We start from the raw sequence: 17,132 nt of genomic DNA, 5'->3' as shown, positions 1-17,132 counted from the left end.
GTTTAGGAATTCTGCAGTGTCCAACTGCATACAAAAGAAGACATTTACTGCAGGGTCAAGTTGATTTGGACTTTGGCAGCTAGGCAATTAATTCTGCCAAAGCCTGCTAGGCCACCAAAGCAATCAAATGCTTAAGAATTTTTTTTTGGGGGGATCAAGGCAAAGACATGGGCCTCTGGTTATTTTTGTTTCCTGTTGCTACCACAAAAGCAAGTATTATTCACAAAAGTTTTATTTGCAGGATTAGAACTGCATCAAAGTTGGATCAAGGAATGTTGTCGGAATCATTATTTGATTCTCACATATCAACTGCTCAGTGCCAGAAGTGGGTATGTGCAATAGCAGCCATGTGTGAATGAGTACAATATACTGTGTTTAAAATGCCAAATGTTCACAGGGCAGCTATTGCACTTACCCACTTCTGGGACTAAGCAGTCAATATGATCTACTTCTGGACTATCTAACCTTAAATTCAACTTTGTAATGGAATATGGCTATAATTGATTGAGGTATTGCATAAGTTCCACCAACCCTAATTTGAAGGGCTGTCAATTCTACTACTGTCATAAAGTTTTTTCATGTTCTTTTTCCATCCATTTGGCAAAAGTTCTACCAAGAGCCACAAAATTTGGAAAAAAAATGGATTTTCAACTGGCTTCAAAGATGGGTTAAACCTGCAATTGAGCTGGTTTCTATTGTTTGGAACATGATGCAAATATTTAACTGTCAGTTCTGCTATGGTGCTGCCTGGCAGTCAATTTGTGGTTGGGTTTTGAGGCCATCCACTAAGTTATTCCACTTAAATACTGGCCCCATGAATTTAAAGTGCCACAAGTAGTGTACTGTGGGCACAGTCAGTTGGAAAGCAAAGCCACTGTAGAAACATTTTGTGAACAACTTTTTGTATTTACAAAAGCAAGTTGACAGATAATAAATATTATAAAACATGATAAAGGCTCACAGCTGACAAATTTTAAGTCCGATATTACATGCAATAGCTGCATTAAAAACAACCAAATGGGGCAGATGAAGGAGGGAAATAAACTTTGTGATAATCTCCATTGCAGGATATTAATAGTCATTTTTATCATACACAACATATTTAAGGCATCTGAAATGATAATGTTAATAATAAATCAAACTAATTATATGATACAAATTTTGATGAAATTCAACCAGAAAATCATATTTAGACATTAAATCAGAAAATCAAAACTGAAACAAATAATCAATGAAACAAATTGTTCAGCAATGTTAAGTTTTTACTGATACAAAAAAGGATAATACATAGTTGGGCTTATAAAAAACATGCCATCAATCAATTTTTTCATCTGCGGTCACCTTCGCCTCCTTCCATCTTTGGAATGGCTCCTACTCCTGCTTCTTCTCCTCCCTGAGTCTCTTTTAGGCACTTTGTGTGAACGCTCCCAGATCTTGACCTTGATCTCAGTTTACCCTTCCGATTATCCCTGTACGGGCTATATCGGTGCTTATGCCTTCTAGGTGGTGAACGGCTTCTAGAGCGTGATACACTTCTACTCCGTGAAAAGGAGCGTTTGCGTTCGCATTCTGCCACCTTTGTTCTTATTACCAGTTCTCCTTTTGTGATCATCTTTTACGCCTGTGTTTTGAGTGTCCAGAATAGGAATTATCATCGTGCGAGGAGTAGCTACGAGACCGCGAACGACTTCTGCTGGTACTTGATCCGCGCGACGATCTGTGGTCTGAACGTGAACGACTCCGACTGTGGGAGCGTCGCGGGCTTGGACTGATACTTTGAATATCCGAGTCGGAGTGGCTGCCACCACCTTGCCGGTGTTTGTTCTTTGAATGTCCATTCCTGTCTCTGTGGAAAAAATAAAAAGATAACAAAATTGGTTAAGTTAGACAGCAAGAAATGGAAAAGATAAAAAAGTTAGACAGCAAGAAGAGCAATGTGTCCTATACATATCCTACATTTGTTTTCATCATATTTATCAATCATTCAGGTTCTGATTCAATCCAATCAAACTTCTGGGGTGGAATACTTTATTTTTCAGCTTGGTGCATTCTTTAGAACACTTTGAACAAGCACATTATCTGATGAGTTCATTTAAATGTCCAATCCTGCAAATTAAGGACAGTTGTCAGCTGTCTTGTTGCATTTTAAGAACCAACTGGCATCCAATGCATATGACCACAAGTTTGTTGTACCCTGCATGAATTCCTGCGAATGAGGCGAGGTTTTAATATGACACGCACATATAAACGTTACATTGGCCGCCACTGAATGTGGATAAACCTACCAACTGATGCAAGTGACATGCAAATCATGAATAGCCTGCATATAAATGCTGGTTTCATACTTTCCTGCACTTGCCGCCAATTTTGCTTCACTGCGCAGTCGCACCAGAAACGCTAGCGGTGACCAGCGGCAAGCCGATATATCAATCACTCCACCGCTTTATAGCTCAAGTTCAATTCAACTTGGGAGCGGTGCCGCTCCGACGTATGAGAACAAGATAGGATTTTGGCGATGCTGAGCGGCAACATTGGCTGTCCCGCTCCACTTTTAGAAAAGTGCAAGCGGCATGATGAAGCGTCACACCGCTCAGCGGCAAAAAGTATGTAACCAACGTAAGGGTTTTCCTTGAAAAATCCTTACATAAAACCAATTATATACCTCATATATAGATTCCTGTCATCTGATTGGTTGAAAGTGCAGTCATTGAATTAACTATGCCCGCAAAATGAACTATGGACCGGTCCATGGAAATGAACTATGGACCGGTCACGTGCGTCACGATCAAACTACGCGTTCCCAGCGTAAAATGATAGTGCGCACCCGTTAATGTTTTCACGCAGCTATAATTACGCAGAAATGCAGATTGTAATCTGGTGCCGTTCGCATTGAAACTATTAATTTCTCTTCCCAAAATCGATGCTTTTAACCAAACAGATGACAAGAATCTTAAGATTTGGTATATAAAACAAATATTGACTGCTATGAGGGGCATGGTTAAAATTATAGGCCCAAGTTGATATTATAAGCCCTCGGCTACGCCTCGGGGCATAGTCATGGTTTTGAGGTCACCGCTGGCCTATAATTTTAACCATGCCCTCATAGCAGTCAATATTTGTATACTTGAATGCTGTCATACCTTGAACTCTTAGTGCTATTCCCTGATCCTGTTGATTTTGGCTCTTCTTTCAACTTGTTGGCAGCTTTGGTTAGGAGAGGCGACTCGGTAGTAGGCTTTGGTGAATTTGGTCTGGATGAGTGGGGAGAGAAGTTATTTGGTGTACCACCCATGCTGGCTACTTCAGGTTGACCTTTGCCTTTCACCTTGAGTTCCTGCATAGCTGATCTTCGTTTCTCAACAATCTTGTCCAATTCCTCATATGATTTCTGGAGAGGGAGGAAAACAACGACGCATGTTTAGTTTGAATAGTGCATCAAATTTGTCCTAATTAGCGCTCTCCTCTAATTATGCAACCCCTGTGAACTTTTCTAACCCACATCTGTTCAAGCACTCCCTTAGCAATGTAATGTTGGAAAGTCAATCAGCACAAACTCCACTAGCAGGGTCTAAGATGATAACAGACACAAATAATGCAAGGATCGTTAAACAGCTATAAACAATTTAGAATCTGAATATATATTGTTATGAATTCGGCAGACAGCCGAATCTGGATTCGGCTTTTGGTAAATTCATTTTACGCATGCATTACTTTTGAATTTGAGAACAAGGGATCAATGCTGTACGTAGGCAGTATATCAATTTTTTAACGGAGATCAGATGATAACAGCATAGTAGGTATTCAAAAGAGGCGGCATACAGGTTTAGCTAACGGTGCATTGCAGTACGGTCAACGACGATAACCGTTAAAATGTTGATATGCTGCCCTCTATAGGTAAAGTATTGATTCCTTGTTCTCAAATTCAAAGGTAATGTATGTGTAAAATGAATTTACCAAAAGCCGAATCCGGATTCGGCCATCTGCCGAATTCATAACGATATGCAAGGATCGTTAAACAGCTATAAACAATTTAGCATCTGTCAACTCCTGTCCAGAATGACAGGCCATGACAATGACCAGAGATGCCACTTGCTTGTTGAAAAGAATCAGGAAGTTGCAAAGCGTAGCCACTCATTCATTGCCAAAAAATCCTGAATTTATGTCTAAAATTGGCAAAAATCAGGAATTCCTGATAAATCAGGAAAAGTTCCTAGGTTCCAGGATCGTGCATAGGTAAAAAAACCCCAAAAAACTGTGCACGTAAAGCCTGTGCGACAATACTCAATTTGAGGTATGCACATATATAGGAAGAAGAAGTGGCATCTCTGAATGACATGCTAGCTAAGACTATAGGCAAAATATCCAATTCTTGATCATGAGAGGATCATGATCTGCGTCAAAATACTTTTCGTGGAATAACACGATCACACGACCTACATGACCGAAGCTTGACTAGCGACAACTGTATTTAAAACCTGATTGGCCAATTCTCAAAAACTGCGTTTGTGCATTAAGCGTGTGGTCTTTGCACAGTACGCTCGACCCAAGTTGGCTTCCATAATCAAGAACTAGATATTTTGCATATAGTAGTAGTAGTAGCACCTCCTGGACACTTTGTTTTTGTAAATCAATTGAGGAAACCTACCTTTGGTCTTGTATACAGTCTTAGTATGGTTAGTGCAATGTCTTCTAGTTCATCCGTGCTGGCTCCCATCAGACCATACCATGGTGGGTTGCTTGGTAGTGCAATCTGAAAAAAAGAGCAAAGTCAATAATCAAATGTTCCAATAAACAGGATTCTTGAAACAACCAAGAGATTCTCACCAGCGTCTGAGCTGTAAACGCTTTTACACAAACTTTATCTATTAACTATCTAAGGACAAGTTGAAGGCAGAAATTTACACAGCCGACTATGCAGATGATATTCTTCTTCTTCCTATATACGTGCATACCTCAAATTGAGTATTGTCGCATAGGCTTAACATGCACATTTTTTTTCTTTGAATAAGTTCATCAGGACTGATATAATTAAATCAAATATATCAGATTATGTTGCACAAGTCCAGAATTTTTGTGCACGGAAGATGAAACATCAAAAACGTGAGTAAAATTCTGACTTATTCTGATATTTAATATGCAGGTGATAAAGATGGAACTCAATTTGCAACATCTTGGTATATCATTTAATTTGCATAATTTTCTTACCTCTAGTTGTCTTGCTGTAAGGTAGATACATGCGCAGGCTATCGTTTCCGGTGGAAAGCGTACAAACACATCAGTTTTCAGGCTATCATTCATGTAGTTCCTGTGATGGAAACATAAAATAAACAAAACATACTGTTGAAAATACTTTCTTACATTATGTTCAAATTATGATAGTTAAGATTTGTTAATGACAAGTTAATTCTATTTAATTAATTTTAAGTTTCTCAATATCATGGTAGGTATGCTGAAGACAAGGAGTTTCATTGTAATGTCACCATAAATCTGTGATACATGCTAAATGTTTGATACCACTTAAACCATACGGCACAATATTCAAAACTACAAAGAATTTTAATCCTAAGAAGCAACTTGTGACATGCATCCGAGGTCTGGGGTTCCCAGCTGTTTAGATTGCAAATCCATTATGGCAACTGCAAGTCCAATCGCTTGTAGACTTAGCCTATGGCAAAGTGTCACATGTCCCTATTCTTTTTGGGTAATCCCACAATTTGATGCTTTGGAGTTTGTGACCCAGGAACCCCATCTCAGGTTATAAATATCAAGAGTGATAGTTTTGTTTCATTGAGCACTAATCTTGTTTTAATAGTTTAAAGTTAGCTACTTAGTATTACCAGGTTATGCTCACCTGAGTCACCTCTGTGAAGTCCCTAACTACTTACATTTTACCACATCACTTATATTACCTACGGTGGTCAACACACCCAACCACACCCATACACAATCACTTAAATCCATTGCATGATCAATATAGTTTCTTCCATGAGTATCTTCCAGAGTTCCTGCATCATTTGATAAAGTTGCAACTTGCCACCATGTAGTAGTTCACCAAACATCAAATCATCTCCAATTTCATCTCACAGCACCGCATCCAGAAGAATCCCATGGCAAACATCTCAGTTCAGTCACAAGACTCATCAAGCACATAAGTTCCTGGCTCAAGTGTTCTTGTTTTGCTGCCCTGCAAAATATGGGGCTACTGAATACACAATGTCATGGTACACACATGAATAAGGACTGGATCAGATGTAAATGGATGCATGATGTCAAGGTTGCATTAACAACAACTAGACCAAAATATACTATGTTCACCTCCGTAAAAGAGACTTTAACACAATCTTGCTAATGCGATTGTTAATACAGCGTAAGCAAACAAGTCATTCATTTACAACTTTGGGCATGATTTCTGTCTGCAAGTGTTAAGTTTCTTTGTAAAATTCAGATGCATATCTGGGTCATTTTACAAATGATCCAATCAATTTCAAGAATTGTGTGTTTTGTCAGTACTTATCAAACTGCTTCATCAGCTTTCCTCATGTTCCAATCACCGTATTGTTTTCCAAATACAAAGGATTTTACAGGCGTATCCCCTTGTCTGTGTCCATAATCAACATCCCTCTTTGTGTCAAAAAATAACTTGGGATGATCAGAATTCCCCTGGAGCGATGAAACTTTCATAGATCTGGTTCATCTACTCATTTCCATAAGGTTGTTTAGCTTAGACAACCTAATAATAATTCAAAATTTGACGAACACGCACCTGCAACAATAAAACACATTTGGCAATGTGCATTTTGAGGTTGCCACCTCAAGCTAGGCAATATTTACTTACCTTACAGAGCGATATCAGAGGCAGAGGGGCAAAGATAACTAGTCACAATTTTCAACTATAAGACAAGACTTGTGGAGGCTGCTTTCAATATTGTTGTCAAACACATGGGTAATGGCAATATATGAAATCACTAAGACACCAATGTTGAACATCTTTGCAGCAAGCAGGGGATACACTGGGTTACCTGTTGCCTTGGTTAGTAAACCTTTTGGTACATCAATAATGTGAGTTAATAAAACAAAATACTTTAAGATCAGAAGGCAGATCTATCATTCACTAGTCAGAGAACTATTTCACAAAGAAATTCTGGGTGCAAGATAAGCCACATCTTTAGTGCTGAGTTCTTTAAGTAGCATGTGATCAAATTGTTGCAATTAAAGTGAGAGGGACACAAATTAATCCATTAATAATTTCATCCAAATTTAACAGAATTTGTGACTTATAATCAGAAACAAAAGATAATTTTGCTTGATAGTTCATGGGTGAAAACACTAAAAGAAAATCGATATCATGCTCTGCACAAAGGACAAGTCTTATAACTGCAGGAAAGGTTGAAAGCAAACATGACCTTGTCAAGAATTGACATGCTTCACACTCACTTCAAAGATTAGGATACATGCAGAAAGTAGAACAGCTCTTGAATTTAAACAAATCATAATAACATTTGAAACAAATTACAAGCACATGCATTCATTGTCAAATACAACTTAATTGTATTGTAACCATACAGTTGTAGTGATTCTGCACTGGCCAGTCCAGTTTTAGTCACCGTAACTCTTCATGCTGAAGGTCAAGTAGCCCGCTCACTTCAACAAGTCTAGGAGGAACACCGGAGTGACTTCCTGAAAAAGATAGGGCTGAGTAACAAGAAAATCACAAGCATCACTGTGTACACAGCATTGTTTGTTATGTCAATAAGAGTAAATCTGATCGTCTTTTACTATGGTTTCACTTGGCTGATGTAAAAGTTCACTTGAAGTGACTTCATACAAACCTTTGTTGACACTTCACACTGCTATTAGTTATTAGTTATTAATTATCCATATTAAGTTTTGAAAATCTATTCAACTGAGTTATCATGAATGAAAATCAGCAACTATTTTTGAATCAAAGTCTCCCAAGTGTTGAGGTATTACTGCAGAGATTAAACCCAGAGAGTTACACTATGGTAAATCCGCCACTTTGGTTTGTCGCTCACGACGGGCAAATGGTGTACCGGCATTCCAGCAAGAGTTGAGAGCCTGATATCAAATGATAATTTGCATCTTAAAGCTTGAGCTTTAATAATATAATTTATGCGCACTCAGTGCATACTTTTAGCACAATGCGAAGCAGACTGCAAACAATAACACACTTTTCATCAAAGTTTGCCAGTTGCGTATTGAAATTATCGGATGGGGTACACTATTTGCCCTCCATGACAAAATGGAAACATGGCAGTGTCGGTACTCTTTCGTTCTACTTCGTTGGGTATTATATTATATATCAAAGAAACCATATTTTCAAATCACAATTTTAAAATCGCATGTTCTTGTGACCAGCTTTGCTAGGTGATAAAGCGGTGGTGATAAATTTATGTCGCCATTTCATTTATATTAAATCCATTGAACAAATTTTCAAATCAGAAATGGACTTCCAAGGATTCCTACAAATCTTTGTTCACATTTTGTATCAAACTGTTATGGAAGAGAATATTGAATGATTCAAACTAGAGTTATGCATGAGTGACATTTTGTAATCTTGACTTGAAAAGGTCATAAGTTGATGAAAGTTGGCCAAAACACTTTCACAACATGAATTGGATTCAAAATTTACTATTGATGCACAGCCCTAGTTATAATATAAACAACAAATAAATATAACTACAGACATGACAATAAAGCTCAATTAAAAAAATAAAAAGAGCAAAGACCCTTCTGGGTAGATGATCCTGTCGTCTTGTTGATGACCACACTGTTGGATGCATACATCTTTGGTATGGTAAGGCGTCTCTTCTGTGTAGTGCAGATGATGTTGTTACCATGCCAACCCTTTTTGTCTCCACAAGGAGTCATCACGAAGGAGTCGCACCTTGTCATGAGAGCAGCGTTGGTTGGCGATGGATGAGTGGGTGGGTGGTGTGACCAATCCTTCTTAAGTACGTACGTGTTCATTCGTGTGTGGGTACGTCACTCCACAGCACTGTTAGGTTTTACCCCAACGGCTACTTACCTAGGGCCCTTTATAGGCAAGAAAGAATAAAAAATACAGTTACCAAGTGATTCTAATACAAGCCTTACTACACTAGTTAGTTTTATCAAATAACTAAAGCCTCTGTTCGTGATTGTACAGTCTCTGCTACACATTGATTAATCGCTGTCCAAAATGACTAGATATTTGTGCAACATCTTGCTCGAGATTCTGCTCAATCTTCAATAAAACTATTAATTCAGATTCTGGTGAGTAGGATGTTGAAATATGCAAGAAAATATCCTCCAAGGATGTCACAATTGCATTTGTAGAAATGTCAGCCTGGTGACTGTGGAATTAGGGTACACTGTGCACATTTTGACAATTATTCTTATAAAGGTTGGATAAAGGGTTGACTATCACAGAGCTTTACTGTAGCCATTCTGATCTCCAACCTACACAAGAATATTGATTGTACAACAATTTTACCACAACTCTACATTCACAAAACCAGCAAAGTATAAATGCAATTTTCACACCCTTGCAGTATTTCTCACCAACTCATCCTTAATCACAGCAATCTGATTCAATATTTAACCAAAGTGCTGCAAGATGATAACATATTCTTGAAAATTATTTTAAAATGTACCAGAAACATTGCTCCTTTTACTATTGTTTTACAACATATAATATATTGGATATAATACTCGGTATGCACCAACAATTCTACAGACTCATTTGCATACAATACTACATAATCAATTCTCTCAACATAATCAATTGCCTCAGAATTTATATGGCAACCTTGAATATTTACCAATGTGTACTACAGTGCCTTTTGTGAACTCTTTTCTGACAAGGATCTTAAGCTGGATTTTCTTCTTTCAAATGTGCTACATGTAGTAGTGGATAAGCAATTTCTTGAAATAAAGTATTTACAAATTCATACACTTCTTTCTTGGTGACAGATATAAATTTTATTGTTCACCCAGATATATATTGTGAAATTACACCAGCTCTGACCTGATCTCCAGATCCGAGTTGAACCTGCTCATAAGGCCAAAAATAAATTGTTTGGTTGTCCTTCCGAGACAAAAATTTGGAGGGTCGGTAGATCATCCTTTTTTTCATTTTTTTCATGGACTCTTCCTTGATTTTTCCTCCATTTTGAAAAGGCTAGTATTGACAAATGCTCGATCATTTTATGGTAAAAAATTGTGTATTCTTGGACTGGATTTAAATGGAAATACTTCTTGTTTTTAAAATGAGTGAATAATAAATATAAGTCCTTGATTCTGTCCAAATGTAAGGTTTCTTCTAAAAAGGTGATTGAACCCCCCCCCCAAAAAAAAACCTGACCCAAGATTTCCAATTTTTTGGGTCGAGTCGGTTGAGGGCAACCAAACAAATTTTTTTAAAGCCTAAACAAACCCACACAAACTGATAATAATGACATTGAATCAGTGTACAAATGAGAACTCCTTGTCTTCAGATTACCATCCATCTTATATTTATAATAGTATTTCTCTTTTAATCAAAGCCCACTCCCTATCCCCCAAAGTACACAAAATGAATACCTACCATGCTGTCTGGATGAGTTGAGCATTTCGCTCACACTCCAAGAACTGTAAGTATGTCACTATCATCTGTGTTGGATGGGTGGTAGTGAAACACCACATCAATTTTAGGAGGAGAAAATAATAGGGAAGAAAACATGGTTAGTAAGGTGTTCACACAACTTGAGTTTGTTCTTCCAAACACAATGCAAAATGCAGGGGTATGGAAGTAGTGGATCCTTTCCTTATTTTCCTGTTCAGATTTGTGATCGACATAATGCACAAAACAGACGACGCATTTGAAGAACATGTGGAGAGAAATGCCTAGTTTTTATTTTTGTAATTTTTGTTTTACTTATGTGGCTCGAGAAAATTTGACCGGTCAAAAAAGAAAATGTAACCCCCATAATGAATTACAAAGATGATCAGTATACTTGAAACATTTCTATGTATCTTTCCACAAAATTCTTCAATCTGACTTATTTTTCAATCAGTCTAACAAATCCTATCAATTGTGCTGTGAAACAAAATTAAAATTGAACAGTAGCATAAAAACATTCATTAAACTTAACAGGGAAAGAAGTTCAACATTTAGTGGTTAGCGACATTATCTATCAGACAACAGGGGTCAAGTGGTGATGTCAAAATATTCAATACGGTTTCCACATTTGTTAAACCTTTCAATTCAAACAGAAAACAAGACTTTGCCAAGCTATTTTGTCGACTGATCATGTGCCTTGTCCACTGCTATTTTGTCCACAGATATCATGTGAATGTCCATTGCTAATTTTGTTCACTGATCATATGTACTGTTCACTGAAACTCCTGGAAGTGCATTTTCCACATTTAGGAGTTACAAATGTTTAAAAAATGTGTTTGTGTGACTGAATGGGGCAGATCAACATGTCAAAAGAACTTGAGAAAATTTTGTTTTCTGATGTTAATGGGTTTCTCTCAAAGAGCACAAATTCTGTTTTGTCTGAAAAGAAAATGTTCAATGAAAATATCCATTGAAAACCCATAGAATTGCATTTTCCAGATTCAGGATTACGAAAATTATGAGTGTCCAAATAAAACAGGTCAAAATATAAAACTAGAGAAATTTTGCTTTCTGATGTAAATGGTTCCTCTCTAAATCACAAATTCTGTTTTGTCTGAAAAGAAAGTGTTCAAAGAAAGATTTCAAAATTTCAAGTATTCAAATTTGGTACTATCGTGCCTAAATGTTCACATTTTCTTTTGTCAAAAAGCTGATAAAGGTGGGGCTTTTAAGAGATTCCCGATGTGACATCACCTTCTTGCCCCTGTATGTAAAGATCGCTCACCTTGTGGGGATGTTTGACATGTACGCAGAAACCTAGCTCTTTTAACACTCGTCTCTCTGCTTTGATCACATGGTTTTTCATGTTGATGTACTTTGCATCTAGCACCATTGGTTCTGGGTTCCTGTATCATAAACAAACAAAAACACAAATCTTTGCAACACAAATTAAAAAACCCAAAATTCCTGTAGGTTTTTGTCAATTTATTCGTTCTTGGACATTTAAGCTATTATATATTCATGATTTCATTATGTATTGGTGGCATTTGGTCAGTAGCACTTTAATCAAAACTGATGTTACCCTTCCTCACACACCACACTAAATATAGAAACTATTGACTGAGATAAAGAAACCAACTGTTTTACTTTCTGTAGCTGGTTTTCATAAACATTCTAAGCAAACATTATGTACATGTGAATACTTCTAGAGTTAAAATGGTGAAAACTGTATTGTTACCTTCAAAGTAAACTTGTCATGTTGAAAAAAGTTACTTTTACTCCGAGAACAGTGGCAGTGCTATCATCATGACTTTTTGTTACCATACTTGAATCATTTACATTTCATTTGAACTTCCTAAATGTATTATATTTTCCCCAAAAATAAAAATTGCTCTCAAATCAAAATCAATTTGCAGCAAAACTGCAAGTCACATGCATGAAACATGTTACACTAAACATTTCCCATTCAAATTAACAGACTCTGCTCTAAAGAGTAGAGCAGACAAGCCATGCCTGGCCTCATTATTTGTGTCAAGCAGCGTTTACAAGTGAGTGCGCTGGGTTAAGATGCAGTCCGAGCAGAGGAGCCAGAGAGTGACTTCATAATACTTGAGGTAGTTCAGGTATACATTCAGACATCCTCCTGGCTCATGTGATGCTCGTAAACACTTCTCCCACCCAGTCGACTTTTAATATCGCTTGCTGTTCATCATTCAGCCAGCCGATTCATTCATTGGCACCAGATGGAAACTTGGCCCCATGAGACTCAGAGAGAAGATTGAGTGTGTGGACGGAAGTCATGAGACAACACTGTTGAAAGATAATTGTAATAATAAAATGGGTTAAAATCAGCTTTTACTTAGAACACAGTATCACATGTAACACACTGGTTTCATTGCACATCTGGCAAACATGTCGAGAGTTGTATTTAACTGAATTTGGTATCTTATATATTAAGTTAGCAAGATCACAAAAAACAATTTAATTCCCTGAAAACAAAAAAACACAAGATATCCCATTTATACAATGTGTACAGTTTATACACTGGCAGCAATGAACTCATGGATGTGCTTATTTCTCTTACACTTTTATACACTCACAAATTCACAGCCTCATCATTCATTTAGACATGATACACTTCAAACAGGTTTACCTTAGTTTACATGCACAGTATACAATCACATTTTAACCAAATGACTGACCAAATGCCACACAATACAAACCATGGTTAAGTAAATTTTAAGTGTACACAGATTTGAGGAGTTGTTGACAACCTAGCATGCTGCTGAGGTCTACTTTTCTTCAATTGGTGAGACTATGAATAAAACATTGCGAACTTTTCATGGTTATTTCATGACTGACTGACTGTAGATAAAACAACAAGGGATACACATAGAAATATCATGTATACTGACCTGCCATTTCGCTTTTGTCGGATGTGGTGAAAAACATTGATGACATCTCGTATTCTACGAGGTGCCTCTTCTATTTTTGACGCTAAATTGATGCATGCCATTGCAACAACCTGTAATTGTGAAAAAGAGAAAAATACAACCAAAAATTACAAAGCAAACATTTTTTTGTGCAAAAATCAAAAACAAACCTGCCAAGGTACTAGATTTATATAGCACAAGTGGTTGCTTATAAATCTGTTTTTAATTTGTTACAGAATAAAAATATTGTTTGAGTTTAATGATAAATTGTAAGTTTTTTTTGGTAAATGACTTTGTTGCGACTCAACTTCTGTTTGGTTACACCCATCATTTCGCAAATTTACAAAAAGAAGTTTGAAAAGAAAAATCTAGGCCTAGGTGAAATATATCTAGACAACTACATTGTGAAACCTGAGACAAGAATACCAACATTGTTGGTACCGTATTCTTGTCTCAGGTGAAACTAGTGACGGATCATCAAAATACCCAGATTGAGTTTATTTTCCCGATTTGAAACACTGGTACCGTACGTCAATCAACTTTAATCAAGATTTAAAAACTAACACTACTGGAATAAAATAATTTGTACATACACTTACTTCCATATTATGCTTGACGAAAGACTTGGAATAATAGAATCTTTGGAATAGCACCTGCCCTGTTGCCATAGCAACCTGGAAAACACAAAGAAAAGAATAAATTTTGTTAAAACAAGCTGCGATAAGTTCCTAATACCTCATTTGATTCTGACTGTATAACTAGCAGATCTAAATTCAAATTCTGTCCAAAGGGTTAATTGTCACTGCAGGGTAAGAATTTTCAAAACATCACATGCGTTCTGGAATGTGGTACAGCTAAAAAAACAGAAACCATAACCGAGGAATTGCTCTACATAATAATGTAGGTACATGTATGAAAGGTGCATTCAAATTTGCCATCGAACTGCATCATTTTATACAGGTGGTATGAGCCGTGCATTCTCTAAATTCAGTAAATTTCCATCGTCAACCGTGTAATTGAATGGGATTATTTTGAAATTTTAAAATCAGATGAGTGAAAAGTGGCAAAGAATGTGTGAAATGAGGATTTTTAAAAGAAAATACATCGTGTTTTAGAGAAATTAAGCCATCTTGAATATAAAATATAAAATTGCGTCATGCAGTAAAATACTGTCAAACGCACTTAAAAATGCTTGATACGCTGAAAGCGTCAATCACCGTCAAAACGAAAGCGTACATCAAGCGCTTCGTACTACTGTGAAGTTTTGGAGTTTGTATCACCGGTTTAGTATTCAGCTCTTTTAAGTCAAAAATTGCAATAAAAACATGGATTTTGGAACAAAATAAATCTTGTTCGACTAAATAAAAGGTATGTTTGTATAGCTAAGAACATGTTTAACCTTGTTGTGAAAGTTTAATTTAGTAAAATCGTAATTTTAACCTTATATAACTCGGGTGGTCTAAAAGAAAAGATCGCCAACATTATGACAATAATAAGAAAATTAATATAATAATTACAATTTTCCCGATATGTCAGAGGTCAAACCGTCAAAGTGTCCCAAAACTGCTCTCAAAAACCGGAAGTTAGAATGGCGATTGGGCTTATACTTGTGTAACATTTTTGATGCGATCACTAATTTTTTTGTCATGTTGTGATCGCTATTTGAAAGTCAAAGTTAAATGGTAAACTATAGAAAAATTATTTAAATCGTGTACATCGTGGAACATGCTCTTTGCGTGGCTGTGCGTAGTAAGCTGAGTGTTGTACGCAGATAAACTCGCATAAGGATGCGTGAAGTAGCGTGTACGCTTGTGTATTAGCATGAATAGTCGCGAGTAACAAGCGTTTAGTTGAATGTTCCACGATGTACATGAATTTAAATATTTTTCTATACTGATAGTCAATAAAACTTTCAGGGCTTTCCACAAAGGTTTATTTTCTTTCGCATGTACGATATTAACAGTCATTATTTCATGTATTTATCTACTAATATGTGACACAATCAAAGGAAATGAGTCGGATGTCGCTAGTAATATTGATTTTGAGATATTGGTAAAGAAAGTGTTAAAATTTCTTGGCTTTGTTTTATATTGTCTTATACACGTGTCACTTGTATGACCCACCCCATGACCCCCGGGGGTGGTGAGTCACTTTACAAAGGTGCGTCGGATTTAACTATACCATGACCCACATGTGCGTCTAAACAATGACAGACATTTGCCGACAATGACTGAGCCCCTCGTCAAAATTGTGACGCACATGTTAAGGATTATGACTGTCCTCATGACGCAAATTTGACTCATAGGTATTTTGACTGACACTGATGCACCTAACCATTGACGCACCTAGGTAAAGTGACTGACACTGACGCACCCCTCGGGGTATGTTGTGATGCACATATTGAGTAAATGACGGTACCCTGCGTCACTAATTGGTTGGTAAATGACCCAACCATGACGCACATCCCCCGGGGGTCCTAGGGTGGGTCATACAAGTGACATGTGCAGTGTGTGTATTACTCTTCAGCGATTGATAAATTGACGTAACTTTGCAAAGAAAAGTCGTATCAACATGGGGTTTTCAGTTTCTGAAAGCTCTAAATGACCTCTTTACTACTTTAGATACATAACTCATTTTCGACCAGTCGACATGTGACTCATTCCCGGGCCCTTGATCATGTCACATATTAGCAGCAGGTTATGTTTTTGAAATACGTAAACAAATAAAACATGATGTCATATAAATGTGTATCAAATCATCCTGATCATGATATAATTTTTAAATAAATCAAAACAAAATTTAAAGGTCCCAAACAGCATGAACAGAAAGATTTTAGATTTGGCCAAAACAGTAACCAGACAATGAAAACAAGAATGGCTGTACATCAATCGAAACGTTAATAAGAAACACAAAGTATATATCTATGTAAATTTGAGGCACTGTAACGATATTTAAACGAAATAAATGTGAGGCTAAAAATATGTTGAAACAGTCTTTGTAAATTTTGTAAGCTTACCTGTGGCAATTTCAGCAAAATACCAGCTGTCTGAATAAACTCACATCCAAGGATGCGGAGATCGGTTTCTGTCTCCAGATCAAGCCCATCTTGCCCTGAAGGTGTTGGGTAAAACCTTTCTGTCGGAATAGTGCAATTTTCTAAAGTAATTATTACCGAACTAAACTGTTTTTGAACATGATTTTTGGCCTTTTCTGTCTTTTCGTCGGCCATGATGCAAACGCAAAATGTACGTCTGGTGCTCGGTTGAGTACAGCTCTACTTTTTTTCGTATTGAGTTATTTAGTAGTGTGAAAATAACTTGGTACCAGCAAAATTTTGCAGATGTTGCGGACCGGTTTACGCCGCATAGTGATTCACGATCATTCCGCAAATATTCAAATAAATTGATATTAAAATTGAAATCAGTGTTCTCAAAATCTATATTTTTAAGAGCAAAATAAAGTTCTAATGTTATTTGTGTCAAAATATGTACAATTTGTCAATTTCACATAATTCTAGTGTAACTATATTTCACTGACCTCATAACACCCTTTTACTTTGAAATATGACGTCATTAAATTTCCGCGAAGGGCCCACGTGA

The 17,132-nt window shown here is 36.8% G+C and overlaps 1 protein-coding gene across 1 annotated transcript; it reads right to left on the bottom strand.

Moving 5' to 3' along the window:
* Positions 1-267: 267 nt before the first annotated feature.
* On the bottom strand, positions 268-16,799 carry LOC140156747 (cyclin-L1-like). The gene is given in 12 exon segments (XM_072179697.1): positions 268-1,429; positions 1,432-1,586; positions 1,588-1,616; positions 1,618-1,846; positions 3,141-3,388; positions 4,646-4,750; positions 5,206-5,305; positions 10,586-10,650; positions 11,886-12,006; positions 13,516-13,625; positions 14,133-14,207; positions 16,550-16,799. Coding segments are annotated over 12 exon segments (1,542 nt in total). The 5' UTR covers positions 16,763-16,799; the 3' UTR covers positions 268-1,337.
* Between the last annotated feature and the right edge of the window lie 333 nt (positions 16,800-17,132).

The sequence above is a fragment of the Amphiura filiformis genome, chromosome 7, assembly GCF_039555335.1.
Source record: "Amphiura filiformis chromosome 7, Afil_fr2py, whole genome shotgun sequence".
Taxonomy (NCBI): Eukaryota; Metazoa; Echinodermata; class Ophiuroidea; order Amphilepidida; family Amphiuridae; genus Amphiura; species Amphiura filiformis.
This window is presented reverse-complemented; position numbering and strand designations above follow the sequence as displayed.